Here is a 16,137-nt window from a genome sequence, read left to right on the forward strand (position 1 = left end):
AATCTCAAAAGTCCACATTTTCTCCAAGAAAAGGACGGACATTTGCCTGGATCCCCAATATATTCAAATTACATTCTTCATATATAGATGTTATGTAAAACTACTTAACTAATTGGAGCATTTCTTTGTTACTAATTAATTCGTGCAATTGAGAATCAAGTGAGAGCGAGATGGCTTGCCATCTTGTCTCTCACATCCTATCTGCAAATAAGAATTTCAAAGGGGAGTTTAGGGGGTTGTTGAATTGGTTTAATTTGTGTTAGGTTTTTTTTCCTAAAATATCGATTACCTTGCCCAAAAATATTTGTACTTGTGAAAAAAATTATTAATTGTCCCCATTTTAATGGGGATCATTTTAATGGCTGAGTAAAGAAAAACACAACTTTCATACATTAATGTTACCACCATATTAATGTAGAATCCTTATAGATTATTTTGACCGGGGTGATGATTGGCATTTATAGGGATGATTCGGGGGTTGGGTCTAGGGCCTCTCCCACAATCGGAGAACTCTAAGAAAGTCCAAAGCATAGCTTCTTCAGGAAAATGGGACTTGTCTGACCTATCCATAAATTCACTAGATCATATTGTCTATCATATTCTTAGCTGCCCTCCCCCATGGAGGGATCCTAGGAGGACCTCCTGGTACCCCAATTTGTTAAGTCAAAGGGGTTCTCCCTCAAGTTAGCCTACAACGCCCTCCTTCCCCTTCTCCCTGAGGACGTGAATATTGCCTGAATTTGGAAGGGTGAAATGGGGCCAAAAATTAGGGTTTTTATGTGGTTAGTATGGCATGACCACCTTCCCAATAGAAGACTCCTGGGTATTTGAGGAATTGTGACTTATGAGTCGTTCCCTAGATGTTACAGAGCCCACAAGAGTCGAGACATACGGAGCCTTGACGAGGTCCCTTCGATACCATCTCGGGACCTTCGGGTGTGGCTCAAACATAATATGACGTCTCACTATGTGTTTTGAGGGTTGTCTTGGAGCATTGTCTTTCCCTATCTTTGCCATGAAATATGGAAGGATAGGAATACTTGTGTGTTCTAATAAGGATAGGAACATAATACCTTTGCCCATTAAAGTGATTAGTTACCGAGCTTCGAGAGGTGCGAGAGATTTCATGGTAGCCTGCCATACAAACGGGTTGGATATATATGATTGTACCCCCGCGATTTGAACACCCTGCGAGTTGCCTAATGATCCATGTTGACACTTTCTTTGTTGGTCCCAATGACATAGTCGGGATAGGGGGTGTGGTAAGGGACATCAATAGAAATTGTCTTTTGGGTTTTGGGAAACGTGTATATACTAACACTCCTTGTGCAGCTGGACTTCTTGCCATCCTAGAAGCTATGCAATGTGTGAAATGTCAAGGTTATCAAAACGCAATCATCTACGCCGATTGTAAAAACACGGTGGATCTTATCTTAGGGGATAGAGCTGACATTTATTTGAATATTTTGACCTCTTGCAGGCAATGGCTCACGACGAACATGAGGATTCTGATTAAGCATTGCAACCGCCAACTTAATCTTGTAGCGGAAAGTACGGCTAAGGCATGTAGGAGCATAGATGCGACTTGTATTGTATCGCGTAACTAAGATTTCCCCCATTCCTCCTAGTTACTATAGTGAACAATTAACTCCGGATTGTAATAGCTTTAACACTATTAGTCAATCAATGAATGAATGACTTTGTTTATAAAAAAAATGTAGAATCCTTATTGAATTCTCTGTTGAGGGTATCCTCAAAGGTACTTTGACAAGTTTAAAGTACTTTATCTTATTAAGTTATAAACGTGACCTCTATGTTTTGAGAAGCCTAATAAGACCGTTGTTGTTGTTACTTCATTTTGCATCGATTGAGTCATAATCTGAAACTCAACATGTCTAATATAGTAACTAGACATAAATGACAATTAGTTATATATGGAATTTAGCATAATATCTCAAGTGCATTTAAAATTTCATAAGCTCACCTGTAGAATGTAAGAAATGGTAAAGACATATCTGATACGATAAGCAAGCAAACAAGAGGAATAACAATTGCCGTCTTTTGTACTAGTTCTATTTTTGGAGATTAGTTGGAAGATGCAGGGCAGAGCTCTTTCTGAGGAATGAGTAAAATAAAGGTGTGTTTGTATGCACTTTTGATTGTGAATGGAAATTGAAGATTATTATCGGTTATGTGGAGTGCTGCATGTATTTGCTTATAAATTTGAATTAGGTTCAATTATGAGCGCGGAAAGTCGAAAATCAAGTTAAATTTGGTTTAGTAAAAAGGAAATTACCTTTAAACTTTAAGATTGGGGGTTCATTCACTAGTAGGGATACTTTAAAAGAGGTATCTCACTTACCCTGCTTTAAAGTATCAATCTCGTTAATCAGAATCGGATAAACCCGCAAGATGTTTCAAAGTAGGACCCTTCATCTTTCGAGTGTAATTTCTTGATTAGTCGAGACTTCAAAGAGTTATACTACTACTATTACTAATACCACAATTTCTTTTGGAGTAAAAGAGCAAACTCCAAGAAAAACGATTCATTGGGGGAATATTACTGATGAGATTGAGGGGGGAATTGGGTGGAAAACGGAAAAATGGAGTCACATGAAAAGCATGTGCGAGTCAATGGCTGAAATTTGGAAGTCAATGCATAATTTCGGCAATAGGTTTCATAAAAAAAACATAAATTGTGGTTTAGTGACTATTTTTTTATTCATAATTCTCATATAAGACCGTCTTATCATGATTATATGATAAGACTTGTGTAAATTGTTATTATAAGACACAATCACAATGTGACCCATTATCTAAAAGTGAATTCTTTAACTCATAAAGTGACCCTTTTAACTTACAAAGTGACCCTTTCAAGGAACAAAGTGAAGTGAACTTACTCTAATTTTATGCTATAACGGCCTTACACAAGACTTACTATAAGGTTATTTCTCATAAAAAGTGTTATTTGGAAAATGATTTATGATAAATTTTCCAAAAGAATTTTATAAATACGAAAAAAATAAAATTAACAAAATGCAAATCTAGGTGGCAATTGCCAATTGGCATGATTGCTTGATTTCTCCATATATTTGAAGTGTTAAAAGATCTCGTGTTCCTCGTCTCCCTCTTAAGATTGCTCCTCGTGGACCTCGCTTTTGCCTTTGCTGCTTTGCCTCGTTTTCCCTTTAATTTGTTACCAAAGTACGATTAAATTGTTAATATGTTAATCAATTAACGTTTATTAGAACAATTAAACGAATATTTTTTTCTCTTAAATCAAACCCCACATTAGTATATGCCTTGCTATTAATATAGTCATTAGTTTGTGTGATGTGTTGGGTTGTTGCTAAAGAGTGGTGACCAATTATTGTACGCACGCAATTTCTATGTTCGTGTCAATTTAGGGTGAAGATGATTCTAGTAAAAAAGTTGGAATAGTTCAAAATTCCGAATATGAATCAAAATTAATTGTGAGGTAGTGATTTTGAAATTGGTTCTATGTGTCATTACTATGAGATTCAATGGATATTTTCCTAGAAGAGTTTGAGAGCTTGAAGAACAAGAGATAGATAACTCGTTTTTGGTGACCGGTGGTATTTAGAATGCCTTACTGATGTTCAAATTAGAACTCATACTTTTTAGAAAAAAAAACCTTGAAAAAGTAAAAGATTAAGAAAAAGATGCATGGGTTTGTGTTTCAAATTTGATATTTATAGTAATACTTACTATTGTGAATAAATTATTCTGGTTAGTGATATAATTAATGAGTTTATTAAATAAAGCCCTGACAATTAAGGGTGTAAGTCATTTTACCTTGAGCTAGCCTAAGCGAAAACATTGTAATGTATCTCCTCAAAAAAAAAAAAAACATTGTAATGTAAATACTTATATATTATCAAAGATTATAGTTCGTTGGTGGATCGATCACTTTCATAAAAGTAATATGAAGTATATGTTAGTTAAGGAACATAATTATTCGTATTTTAGAATTATGGTTTTTCGATTTGATTTTGGATATTGAATAAAAATTTAACCGGATTTGGGAATTGAAATTTGGAGGCTAAATTATCCATGAACATTGTTTTTTTAGGCCAAATTATCCATGAACTTTGTTTTTTTTTTTTTATTAACGATTGAGTACATATTAATCATTAGAAACTTAAAAATTATAAGTTTATAGCCATATTATGAGTCCCATAAATCACCACCAACAAATTATGTAGAAGTCTTGAAGATGAAATGTCCACAAAATAACCTAGTCAGTAGGGCTTATTACTTAAATGGTCTATAGTCTAAACACTAAAATGATATCAAAGTTATTTTTTTGGGTGACAAAGGCTGCGAACTTTAGCAAAAACAACAGCCCTTCATTTTTGCCGAAGGGCTGCTACTGCAAGGGCTATGTGCCCAAAACGCAGCCCTTATAGCTGTTTTGACCGGAACCCTTGCATTTTTTTCTACTAGTGTATGTTTTTTACAAATATTAGTTTTGATTTTACTAAATTAAAACAATACGTTCATTTATGCAAAACTGAATGATCAGCTAATCAAACCTTATCATATGGTCTCCCGGGCTTAACCTGAAAGCGACTCAATTGATCACTTTGACAAGGTCTTGAACACAAATATAAGCATATATAATTGCTCATTTTCTAGTTAGTTTGCAAAATTTATTTTTTAGGGTCTCCAACACACAATTTGATAATTAGTATGTTTGATTATATCAGTATTTGTGCTCAATTGATTAGCAACCTAATCAGGGCATAAAAGGCCTCCTAAGGCCTTGGACAGGTAGTCACACTGGGTACCACCATTTAGTTGACCTAATCCAGAGTTATTGGGAGATCCACTAAAGTGTTGAAATAGTCAATTGACTGAAAAGGCAATATAACCATTGACCTCAGGAAAGCCCACTCAACCAATATTCCCAATCTGAAAATCCCCAATACTATAAATACCAGCAGCTTCATCAACGAACAAGTATTGAATCCTCACCTAATAAACTAAAACATCTCTCTAGACTTTCTCTCTATACCTCGATCATCAACTGATTTGAGCGTCAAAGGGACAATCCCGAAACAGTCTCCGGGGTAGTCTAACCTTGTTTTGTAGGTTTTCGGTGTACGGATAATTAGCTCACGTCAATGCTCTTGGGGCTCACTCCTACTCAGCACATATTAGCATCCTTAATTTCTAAATATAAACAATTAGCAAATAATTCAATAGTAAATATATTGAGTAAAAAATATTATTAACACAAATTCTAACATCACTAAATTATATTTAATTTGTCAAAAATATACTGTCAAACCCCTCAAAAAGCACAGGTTACAAGTTACAACTAACTAAAATGAAAGGAATACTATATATAACGGCATGTAGGAGCATATTGCTATCAGTTGTCTACCTCTTCTTAAAATTTTCCTCCTTAGTTTGAATTATTTGAGACATATTCTCTTTTAGGAGAAAGTCAAATCAAATTGAAAATGGGCGGCTTTTAGTATGTTTAACATGTTCCATGGAACAAGGTCCCTTAATTGTGAGACCCCCAAAATAGAGAAAGTTCAAGTAGTAAAAAGAAAAAGTTTATCTACTTATTTGGACTACTTTTTTTTTTCATAATATGATTATGTGAAGTATGGATGAGCTATTACATTATTGAATTTTTCAAATACGAGATCGCACAGAGACTCTATATAGTTCGAGACGGGCATGTAATAGAGAACTTTCTTTTGATAAATAGCACATGTAAAAAACAGATCAAGTACATGAAATCGAAGCATTATGATTTTTTAATTTGATGTTCCTGAGTTTTGACCATATACTCTAAATTGCCAAAAAAAAATGCACCATCTAAATTTGTGTGTCCATGATATTTTGATATGTAATTCTAGCTTTTATCCTTAAGTTGAATGTACCTTTACCAAATTCCACTTGTAAATCTGTCTATCGAAACATACTTCCTCTGTTTCTTAATAGATGCATCATATTTTTTCTACACATTTGTTGATATATAACTTTAACCATCAATATATGTAATTATATATTATTAACAAAAATTATAAAAATTAATATTTTGAAAATATATATTAAAATGAACCTAACTACAATATAAATAAGGAAAAATTGACAATAGAGGTCTGAATTTTGGGTAATAATTTTTAAAAGGTCTGAACTATTGATTAACCTGTGTAGGTCCCAACTTTAGGGGGTCTTAACTTTTAGCGGGTCTCGACGACTTAAAACTGAAGATTTTTTTTAAAACCTCACCTAGTTCCTACATCCCTCCCTCAATTAACCCTTCTGATGTGACCCAAGTTTTACAAGTGATGACCTATTAAGCCAATTTTAAGTCACTAAGGCCCGCTAAAAGTTAAGACCCCCTAAAGTTGGGACCTACACAGGTTAATCAATAGTTCAAACCTTTTAAAAATTATCACCCAAAATTCAGACCTCTATTGTCAATTTTTCCTATAAATAATTACATTCATCTTTCAAATTAATTTTTAAATATGGTCAAAATTGATATTCAAATATAAAGTACTTCTTTTTCGTTTTAAATGCAACAAATGAGTATTTTTTGTAAGATATAAAAAATCATTTATTGCATTTAAAATGAACGATCAAGTAGAATAATATGATTCATCTATTAAAAAACATAACAAGTAATTTAAGACGTACTTTTCAATTCGTACCTGAATTACTCCAATTTAAAAAATACACCACAAACCACAACCTTAAATTACCGTGCTCAACCCGACTTGGTCTAACCCGACCCAATTCGAGATCCACCATCCACCTATACCTTACTCTTTTATCTTTATCTCTTATCCAATGCTATCTCATACAAGTCTCATGAAACGTGGGTATTGTATTAACAACTCAACAACTGTAAGGCTACACCCAAAAAACAAGTCATAAAACACACGTGGCAAATCCATCATCTAATCCAAATCTACCCTTCAAAAATCCATAACATACTTAACGACGTAAACAATATCCATCCAACTCCGTTAAGCCCCTTCTCCCTCACAGAAAACACAAAATTAACATCGTTTACTAACACCTTCATTTTTAATCGTTAATGTCTTGACTTGACCCAGGGTTTGTTCTCCCCCAACTTATTTTCAGTTCATTTTAGATCAGTTCAGTTCGGAATACTCTTACTCTCACATATCACTATTCATTTCAGTTCAATTCAGTTCAACTGTTTTATGCCGAAGAGAACAGGCCCCTGGTGATTAAGATTGAAGTGTTGTAAACTTGGTCATATATTCGAATCTCCCTCCCCTTATTTATACTTTGTAATGCTTTCATGACTCATATAGATCGAATTTTTTTTTTAATTGCTAACGTAATTTTTAACCGTCTAACTTCCCCAAATAAAATTCTTAAAATGTTAGTACACTCCCAAATGTACGGGGTAGGTGCACACCAAGGTAGGAAACAACCTTTACACACTTTCTCTCTCCTCTCCCAATTTTTCAAATTTTTTTTAGATTCTTCATTTTTTTTCTCTATATAAGGGCTTGTTTGGTGGGAAGATAGAAAATCACTAAATCAGATAAACATATTCTCTCTTAAGTTTGAACCTTTTGATTTCTTTCTCTTGAGAATATTTGTGAAGTGATAAAACTTTTTTCAATTTGTATGGCCGCTAACTCAAGTTACCGTGGAGTTACTAGCTTTGGTAAGCGAGTCGTGACTCAGATCGTAACTCAGTCTTCTCCAACTCGTCCACTCTCTTCTACTCCTGTTTTCAGGTATACATTTTTTTTTATATTGTTTGATTAATATTTATTCTCTTATTATATAGTTTATGATCATTCATAGTTGATTAATGAGTAATTTTTTTGTTTTGCCAACATTTTTATAACCATTTTAGAACTAAGTTTGATTTTTGGTTGAATTTTTTATGTTATTCCTTTTTATGATTCTGGTAGTTCTACTATAAATGTTGCATGACTGTAAAAAAAATTGATTGATTTAAGTTTAATTTCAAAGAAAAAAAATTATTGAAAGTGGTTGATACCGTACGATTTGCATCCTCCACCTAGGTGGATGTGATGTCCTCTCACATTCTCCACCTATCCGCTTTCCGGACATGATAGCTAGAGAATGTGAGTCCGGGTGTATAATGAATGAACTCCTGATTATGCCGAAGCTTTGAAAATGATGATATGGGTTCAACTAGTTGTATATGGTCTTTCCGTTTCATTTTAATCTATACACTTTGATATTTTATAGTATTCATAAATTTTATTTTGACCATTATTTGTAATTTATATGCGGATGAAAATATAGTTATGTGTGATCTTGCTAGATTCCTTATAACACGTATTTTATTAATATTTACTTTTTATAATTTTTACAAATACAAAACTAAAGATATATATTCTCAAAGTTTTGTATTAGTATGCGTAAGAAGTGTAGGTATGTAGATTAAAATAGACGGAGGGAATATGTTTTAATCCATGATTTTCGGGATCTTGCTAAAATATGTCAACTACCCCCTCTGTTCCACCGTGCTTGTATTTCATTTTGGGTGTGATATAACGTTCATATGACAAATTGATCTAATCTTGTCATGTTCTAGCTGCAATTAGTTGCTTTGCAATATTTTTCAAAAAAGAAAAGGTTATGATGGCTAATTTTTGTGATCTTTTGGAATTTTTATGAAAAAAAAGTGTAGTATTGTGCTTATATCTATGATAACCTTTGTTCATCCTCTAATAATCTTCTTTATTATCACATCTCTCTTACCATCATTATCATTTAGAACATACTCGTAGTATTGACTAGTAATGAAAATTTAATAGAAAATCCCTACTCGTGAGATCAAGTTTCATTACCATCGCCATTAAACTCTAAGTTCGCCAAAAAAAATTACATATAAATTCATTCCCATTATCACCAATTATTATCGCCTATCATATAGGCACTAACGGATTTAGATTTGTGTCAGCTTTTAGCATTCTTATCTTAAATTAGACTTCTAGGCTCTGTTTGTCCTTCTATCGTATTAGAAAATTTCATACCTGAACTAGAAAAATATACCTTTTACTCTGTCAGCTTGTACAAATTTCAGTAATTCTTTGTTTTCAGCTTTGTGTTTTTAATCAAATTTTTTGCCAATAAAAATTTCAGCTTTATTTCGTAGTCATGTCATATCTACAACTGCCACTGCATTACTGGTAGAACTAAAGCATCTGATTTTGGAAGTTTTGTAAAAGTTGAATTGGCTACTTTTAGAATGAGCAAATGATGCTGAATTCTATTAAAATTCAATCTTATTTCAGGAAAAAGAAAGTTAGATTTAAGTTGAATGATAGAGAATTGATAAAATTGACACATGCATATATAACTAAATCAGTGGGTGGATTTCTGAGAATATACCCAATTCAGTGATTAATTTTTTAGTAAGAAAAAAAATTGCTTGAATTGACTTTTTCCTGTGGTTATTTTGGTCTTAATCTATGTTTGTTGATCTAAAATAAATATTACTTTAAATGTCATAAGCCTCTGTAATAATGTGGAAGGTTCATGCAATAAAATTGGCTATAAGATAACATTATGTTGTTTTCATGATTCCAATAGTGGTCAAACCTAACCATGAAGTATATTATTCTTGTGTTGAATTGATTTTATCACAAGTTAAAATAAATTATCTTCCTACTAATTGTATTAGCGTGGCAACACATCATGTGATTAAATATGCTTATTACCTCTTCGAAGGAGAAATTTTTTCATGCAAGTGTGCAACTAATTACCATGGTTAGTGGCGGATTTAGGATTTTTATATAGGGTGGACCGAACTTATTGATCAATTTCTTTGAAAAAAACCAAAAACAAATGTCCTTAGAATCGAACTCGTGACTTGATGCCTAATATAGGCGCGCTCCGACCACCTGCTCCACATTACCTATTTGCATTACTATCTCAAATAGGTTACTTATAGATATTTTGGATCATGGGGTGGGCTGAGGCCTGGGTAGGCCACCCCTAGATCCGCTGTCCATGATCAATAAAAAAAAAGAATATTTTTTTATTAAAATTTATTTGCCAACCCATCTTATATTTGCTATTTTTTTTGTGTAAGGGTCGCATTGCGATAAAAGGTCCTTGTTAGTTAGTGGCTGTTAGTGATTTATCATTGCTTGTAACTCTTGTATAGAAAGATAAGTGTAGCTGATAGAGAATGATTTGTGTATCTAACATGTACTTAGATGGGCCTGAAGATCTTAATTTCTTCATAATTAATGGAGTAATAGGTAGGTAGTATGCAGTTTGTCATGTGGTTAGTTGGTTGGTTTCTTTGGTTGTTGGTTCATTAACCTTGTAGATATAGCTTTATTGTATAAAATGTTTTTTCTTTCCCTTTTCTTTTTACATAAAATTGTTAATCTAACAACTTAACCTCTGCACTTAAATGATTAAATCAGTAGAATCTTGCAAGTACTAATTAGCACATGGATTTGGCCTAAACCAAGGCATAGTCCCACAGATAATTTCTTGTGATTAGGATAATGATAATAGTAATGATGATAGGTTCCCGATCTTTTACAAATATTTATATGTACCAAAGGCTATTTTTTTACTCATTTGCTCATTAAAATGACCCCGACTCGGAAAAAAAAAGATACTTTCAAAATGATCAACTGCGCAACCAAAAATAGACCTACAAGATAGTACAATATACATGTTGTAATCTTTTTGGTGTCAAGATCAACAATATGTAGGTCTTTTTTGTCTTCTACAAAACAGGGTAATGCTTAAGCATGTAAAAAAGCCAAATGAACAATAAAGTGCTAAAGTAGTTGGCCTATTGCTTGTAGATTTTCTTTTAAGATAATATGTGTTCATTGTCCATCATCTGTCATTGTGCATATTTCCTCATCATCCCATTATTTTGTCTAATTTATTACCAATTAGTTACTATCATGTCGTAAACACATGGGTCTCAGCTGCCGTTATATTTGGTGTATCTTGTTAGATGCTTGTATTTAGCGTGCATCACATGTTAACTAATTGGTTATTGTTGTATGGCTTTGCTTATACGTGCTCTTTCTCTGTAACCTTTGAATTTGCGTCACTCCTGCAAGTTGGCTGATCTGTATGTCAGAGTATCGTTGACCGTAAACAGAATTTTTTTTTGTTCGTGGGTAGATTTTAAGTCATATGATATAAACGGTATAATGAAATTATTTTTATTCGAGAGGTAGATTATAGGTCATATGATGTATAGGTTGTATTATGAAATTAGAATTAGTCATACTTATACAAGTCATGCTCATACATATTTAGAAAAAAAATGTGAGAAAATAAGAAAACAAGAAAACGAAAAAGTTTAAGATTTTGGTTGTGAAATTGAAATGTGTCAATGAGTTGTTGATATGATTATGGGTGTAGGCCACAATGTTTTGAAATTTGGACAAAGGAAAAAGAGGATATTCCATAAGGCTATAAGATATGCTTTGCTTGTGTGTCAATGAGTTGGAGAAAAAACGTTATTAGTCTTTTGAAATAGGAATTGTTTGGTAATTATGCCGTTTTCGATGACAAATCAAGGATCAAACTCTACTATAGAAGTTAATAATAATGTATGATAATCTACAGGAGATCTCTGCATGCTTCAGTGTATGACAAAAACGTCGACGATCATGTTCGCCCGGTGGTAGTGCCAGATGATGTGATTCAGCTTAATTCAGACAAATACTGGGCTCCAAACCCTAGCACTGGGGTCTTTGGGCCTGCAGCAGAGCAAGGTGCAGGTGTAGACCGCGGCTTCCATGCTTCGCCCTCGAACAGTGGCAACGAGTCTGTGCTGGAGCAGAAGGCGTTTTTCCGTCCTCTTGAGGACTTGGACAAGCCCCAGCACTCTTGATTTTAATTACCTAAGAAGATTAAGCCGCCCTAGTTAATTACGCGTATTAACATAATCTATCAGTGAGCTAGAGGCTGGCTAGTAGTTAATTAGTAGTAAAAGTCTGCCTGCTTAATCTACGTTTCAATAATCACTTGGTCGTTGTGTGTGATTAGTGGCTTGAAAGATCAGTGTTGGATAAGTAATGATATACAATTGTGCTCTGATGATTCTGTATTTTGGTTATGGGTGTCTTGTATTATGTTCAAATACTAAACCTTCATCATCATATAAATATCAAAGAGCGTTTATGTATATGTTGAAATATATAGTTTACATATGTAATGAAATTTTTCTGCTTTGTTTTACTGATATGTTCACAACTTTACACAATGTAGGACATAATCTTATCTTGCTCATGCGAGTTTTTTTCATTGGATTATGAATTCTTAAGCTTGTGTTTCGGCTAAGAAACTAGTCAAAAGAGTAATATGTTTAGGGTGAGAGTCAAATCCAGAGTTAGGTTATAATCCCGAGTTTTGTCACTGTCAATTTTGCAAAATAAGGAAAAACTGGCCCGGGGTGTTTTCGAGAAAGTTCCTCCGACGTTCAAGTTAGTAATGAGCTATAGAGAGAAAGTAAGCAAGTCTAGAGAGATGCTCTGGTTTAGTTAGGTGAGAATTGAATATCTGTTCATTGATGAGACTGTTGGTATTTATAGTGTTGGAAACCCCCAAGACAGGAAACCCTTTTGGGGAACATCCCAATACCTAGGGAAGTTGTCACCTTTTTATGGTAAAGTTGTATTGCTTTTGAAAAGCTAATGAATCCTATTGATGCCTAGGGCTTAGGCCTTGGAGGAGGTGCCTTATGGTCTTTATTGGGTCAGGTCATAGGCCCAAACAGCTTGAATACTCTTCTCGATACTTTATATAGAATAATTGGATTTGGCTCAATCCTTTTAGGAAAAGATTGGGCCGAGTTTAATTACAATTCAACCGAACATTAATTACTTAGCCTAGACTGTATCCATTGTTGGGAATTCAAATTTGATTTCCTTCCATACCTTATAAGCAGCAGCTAGTTCAGGACTCCATTTGCTACTTTTCTTTTAAAAAACAGAATCATTTTGAAGGCTTTAGCCACTTCTCTCTTAAGACTAACTTAATATACTTTACTCAACACTCATATTATTAGTCGGATTTATCAAATAAAATGAAAAATAAAGCAATACCAATCATTACATATTATACAAATTCATATATTTGATAGACAATATCATTAGTTGATGGTGTATTGGTGTTAAAGATTAGTATAGATAGGCTATAAGGTTATTGATAATGCATATATTCATTAATTGATTATAAATCCTAAGGTTTTAATAGGGATATTGTTAATGTATATACGAGATTGTTGACAAATATAAGTGGGATTTTTTATAATGTCAAACCATCAACTAAAAATGCGACACATGAGACTAATGTTGCCCACACAAATATCTCATCCGCCAATTAAAAATTGGTGTAGTATATCGTTGGAAATCTTTTTTCATTTGAGAAATGTTAACTATCCTTAGACTAAATAAAGCCATGTATACCTACTCTAACTCACATTTTCATCATTTTTAGCCTTGTTAAATAGAGATGATAAAGTATATATTGAGATTGTGTTTTGGGAGTATATAGAGCTATGTTTACCAAGTTATATCAGCTTCTTAAGTTCAAAATGTTGATTCTTCTTTCAAAAAGTTTAGACATTCTTGTTTTCTATGATTATTGGATCGGCAGAGAACATCGCAAACCCTAATTACAATTAGTTTTGCTTTTATTTTATCATTTATTTTTTGAACTTGAACTTAGGAAGCCATATAAAAATCCCTATCGCATGCATATCTTTTTCTAATCAGTGCTTCTGGATCATTTAATTTGAAGAAAAAAAATCGAGAAAAAAAGTTGCAATAATCATAAAGACTATCAAATTTTGTGTTTCACAATTATGAGATTGTTGACTCAAATTTCACTCGAGATATTTTTAAAGGACGGATTTATCTATTCATCTGCATACTTCTCAGTTTTAAAGAGTTTCAAACTTGACAGAATTGACCCTTAAGAAATTCTTATCCCCGCTACTCTCAAAAGACTTTTACCTTAATTTTTTTTAGCAATCAATTATCTTGAAGACCATGAAAAATGACGGTAACTCAAGATACCATCGATAAATTAGAGTCATCCGACATATCAGTATATATGGCCGCTAGTTGTAATTCCTCATTGTATTTTTTTTTTTTTTTTTTTTTTTTTTTTTTGACATCAAGTTAACTTGCGAAACAATTATATGAAAGCAATCGAATGATGAGAGGTCCTAATGATTTGAGCAAGGTCGTGAGCCTGAGAAACCGCTTGCCGACTAACCTTTAGAATGCGGCACCATCGAAAAGTAACACCCATGACCCCAATCTCGCGGAGAAGATGTAACACCGAAATATCTCGATCAGAGCCCGAACGGAGGAGCTGAACCAACTGAGCTGAATCAGTCATAATCAGAATATGGGTTAAACCACAGGTACTAGCCCATGATAAGGCTAAATGACAGGCTGTGACTTCAGTCTGTAGGGCTGAATGAGCAAACCCCCGCCGGCCTTGACGGTGAGAAACCCCATCCACTGTGGTCGTCGCAACCCAAGCACTCGCACCAAGGCTAGTATGCTGATCCCAAGACCCATCAAGACGGATGATAGTATGAGGATATCCCTCAGAATCTTGGCCCAAATCCACAAACAAAAACCCCGGAGGCCCAACCTGCTGTTGCCTCCCCAGTGGTCTACCCAGGGAGCCAGGCTCAGAGCAAACCCTGTGCTGATCAGTAGCTAATGAAAACTGCACCTGCAACCCTTCCATTGTGGCTCGACGCTGACGAAAGACTTGATGGTTACGAGTGAGCCAAATGGCCCAAAGGGTCCCTATAAAATTGATCAAACTGGGGCTCTCACTACCTTCCCGATCGCGAAAATCCAAAACTTTGCATGTGAGCCAACACCTAAAAGACGGGAGCAAGTCCATATCTGTAAAACCCTGTCCAAAGTGTCGCTCCCAGGCAGTAGAAGCAAGGGGACAATAACAGAATAGGTGGAGTAAAGTTTCACTATACATGCAAATGGGACACAGATCAGTGTCTCTAAGTCCCCGCCGAAAGAGATTGGCAGTCGTTGCTAAACTATTATGCCAGAGTTTCCAAAGGAAAAGTTTCCATTTGGACATGATGTTCAAGCCCCAGATGATACGGAAGAACCGCCTCTGCTCGTACTTGTCATGTTATAAATATCATTTTGCTGTTGGTGAAGAATAGAGGCATACCCGGTTTTTGTCGAGTAATTCCCATTCGTGGTCAGCGGCCAATAAAGGTAGTCGTGGTGTGGAGATCTACCTGGAAGTTCTAGCCCCAGTATACGCCGGGCAGAAGCCGGTTGGAAAAGCTGATGAATTTTTACCGAATTCCACCCCTCCATGGGTCCAATGAGAAGCTCATTGACTCGAAGCTTGGCCGCTTGCCTGAGAGGAACCTGATCTTTGAAAATCGGCACATGATCCTTTAGCCATCTATCCTTTAGAACACTTACTTGGTGGCCATTGCCAATTTTCCATATACAGGTACTGTTCAACCTCATTGTAGAGACACCTAATTACAATTAAAAAGAGAGACAAAGAAGAAATTACATATAATTGTGTGGGCAAGACAGGATGCAATCTTACAAATAACAAAAGTTTCACTAAAGTGAAAAAGATAGTGGAACCAAAAGGGATTTTGGACCCTTTTCTATGCTAGAAGATGATTGTACATTTGTATCATTGTATGGGCTACTAGATGTAGGATTATTGTTGAGTAGTCAATTTTAATACACTTCCAATTGGATGGATAAGTTGTTAATGCTTTGGTGGGACTTGGGACTACTGTACAGGCAATGTATGATGTAAACTGACAAGACATTTGGCCATTTTCAGTGTCCAAATTTCTTTCAATTAATGAATGAATTCTCTTCTTTCTTTTTTTCCCATTTCAATTAACATCAAATGAGCAATCATTTAGATCAACATACTTATTGATTGACATAAAGGGTGTCAATGAGCTAAGCCCAAAATCGAGCTCTATTTTTTAAGGTATCGAAAAAAGATTAAGAAATATTTCTCTTAAGAAAAAGAAAAAATTCACATGAATAATTCCAACTTGCACCGGTTTTCTCAAAATAATCTCAATTTTGAATTATTTTAGAATAA

At 34.3% G+C, this 16,137-nt stretch overlaps 1 protein-coding gene across 1 annotated transcript; it reads left to right on the forward strand.

The window, feature by feature from the left end:
- The first annotated feature begins 7,461 nt into the window (after positions 1-7,461).
- On the forward strand, positions 7,462-12,181 carry LOC104888047 (hypothetical protein). Its single transcript, XM_010672871.3, has 2 exons — positions 7,462-7,766; positions 11,620-12,181. Exons 1-2 carry the CDS (start codon positions 7,654-7,656, stop codon positions 11,885-11,887), a joined length of 381 nt encoding a protein of 126 aa, XP_010671173.2. The 5' UTR covers positions 7,462-7,653; the 3' UTR covers positions 11,888-12,181.
- The last annotated feature ends 3,956 nt before the right edge of the window (positions 12,182-16,137 follow it).

This window comes from Beta vulgaris, chromosome 3, assembly GCF_026745355.1.
Source record: "Beta vulgaris subsp. vulgaris cultivar EL10 chromosome 3, EL10.2, whole genome shotgun sequence".
In the NCBI taxonomy this organism is placed as follows: domain Eukaryota; kingdom Viridiplantae; phylum Streptophyta; class Magnoliopsida; order Caryophyllales; family Amaranthaceae; genus Beta; species Beta vulgaris.

Bases quoted from the DNA above. Each gene is read 5' to 3' on its own strand.
- LOC104888047 (XM_010672871.3), top strand. From the start codon at position 7,654: ATGGCCGCTAACTCAAGTTACCGTGGAGTTACTAGCTTTGGTAAGCGA. The intron at 7,767-11,619 runs GTATACATTTTT...GATAATCTACAG, and splicing joins TCTTCTACTCCTGTTTTCAG to GAGATCTCTGCATGCTTCAG.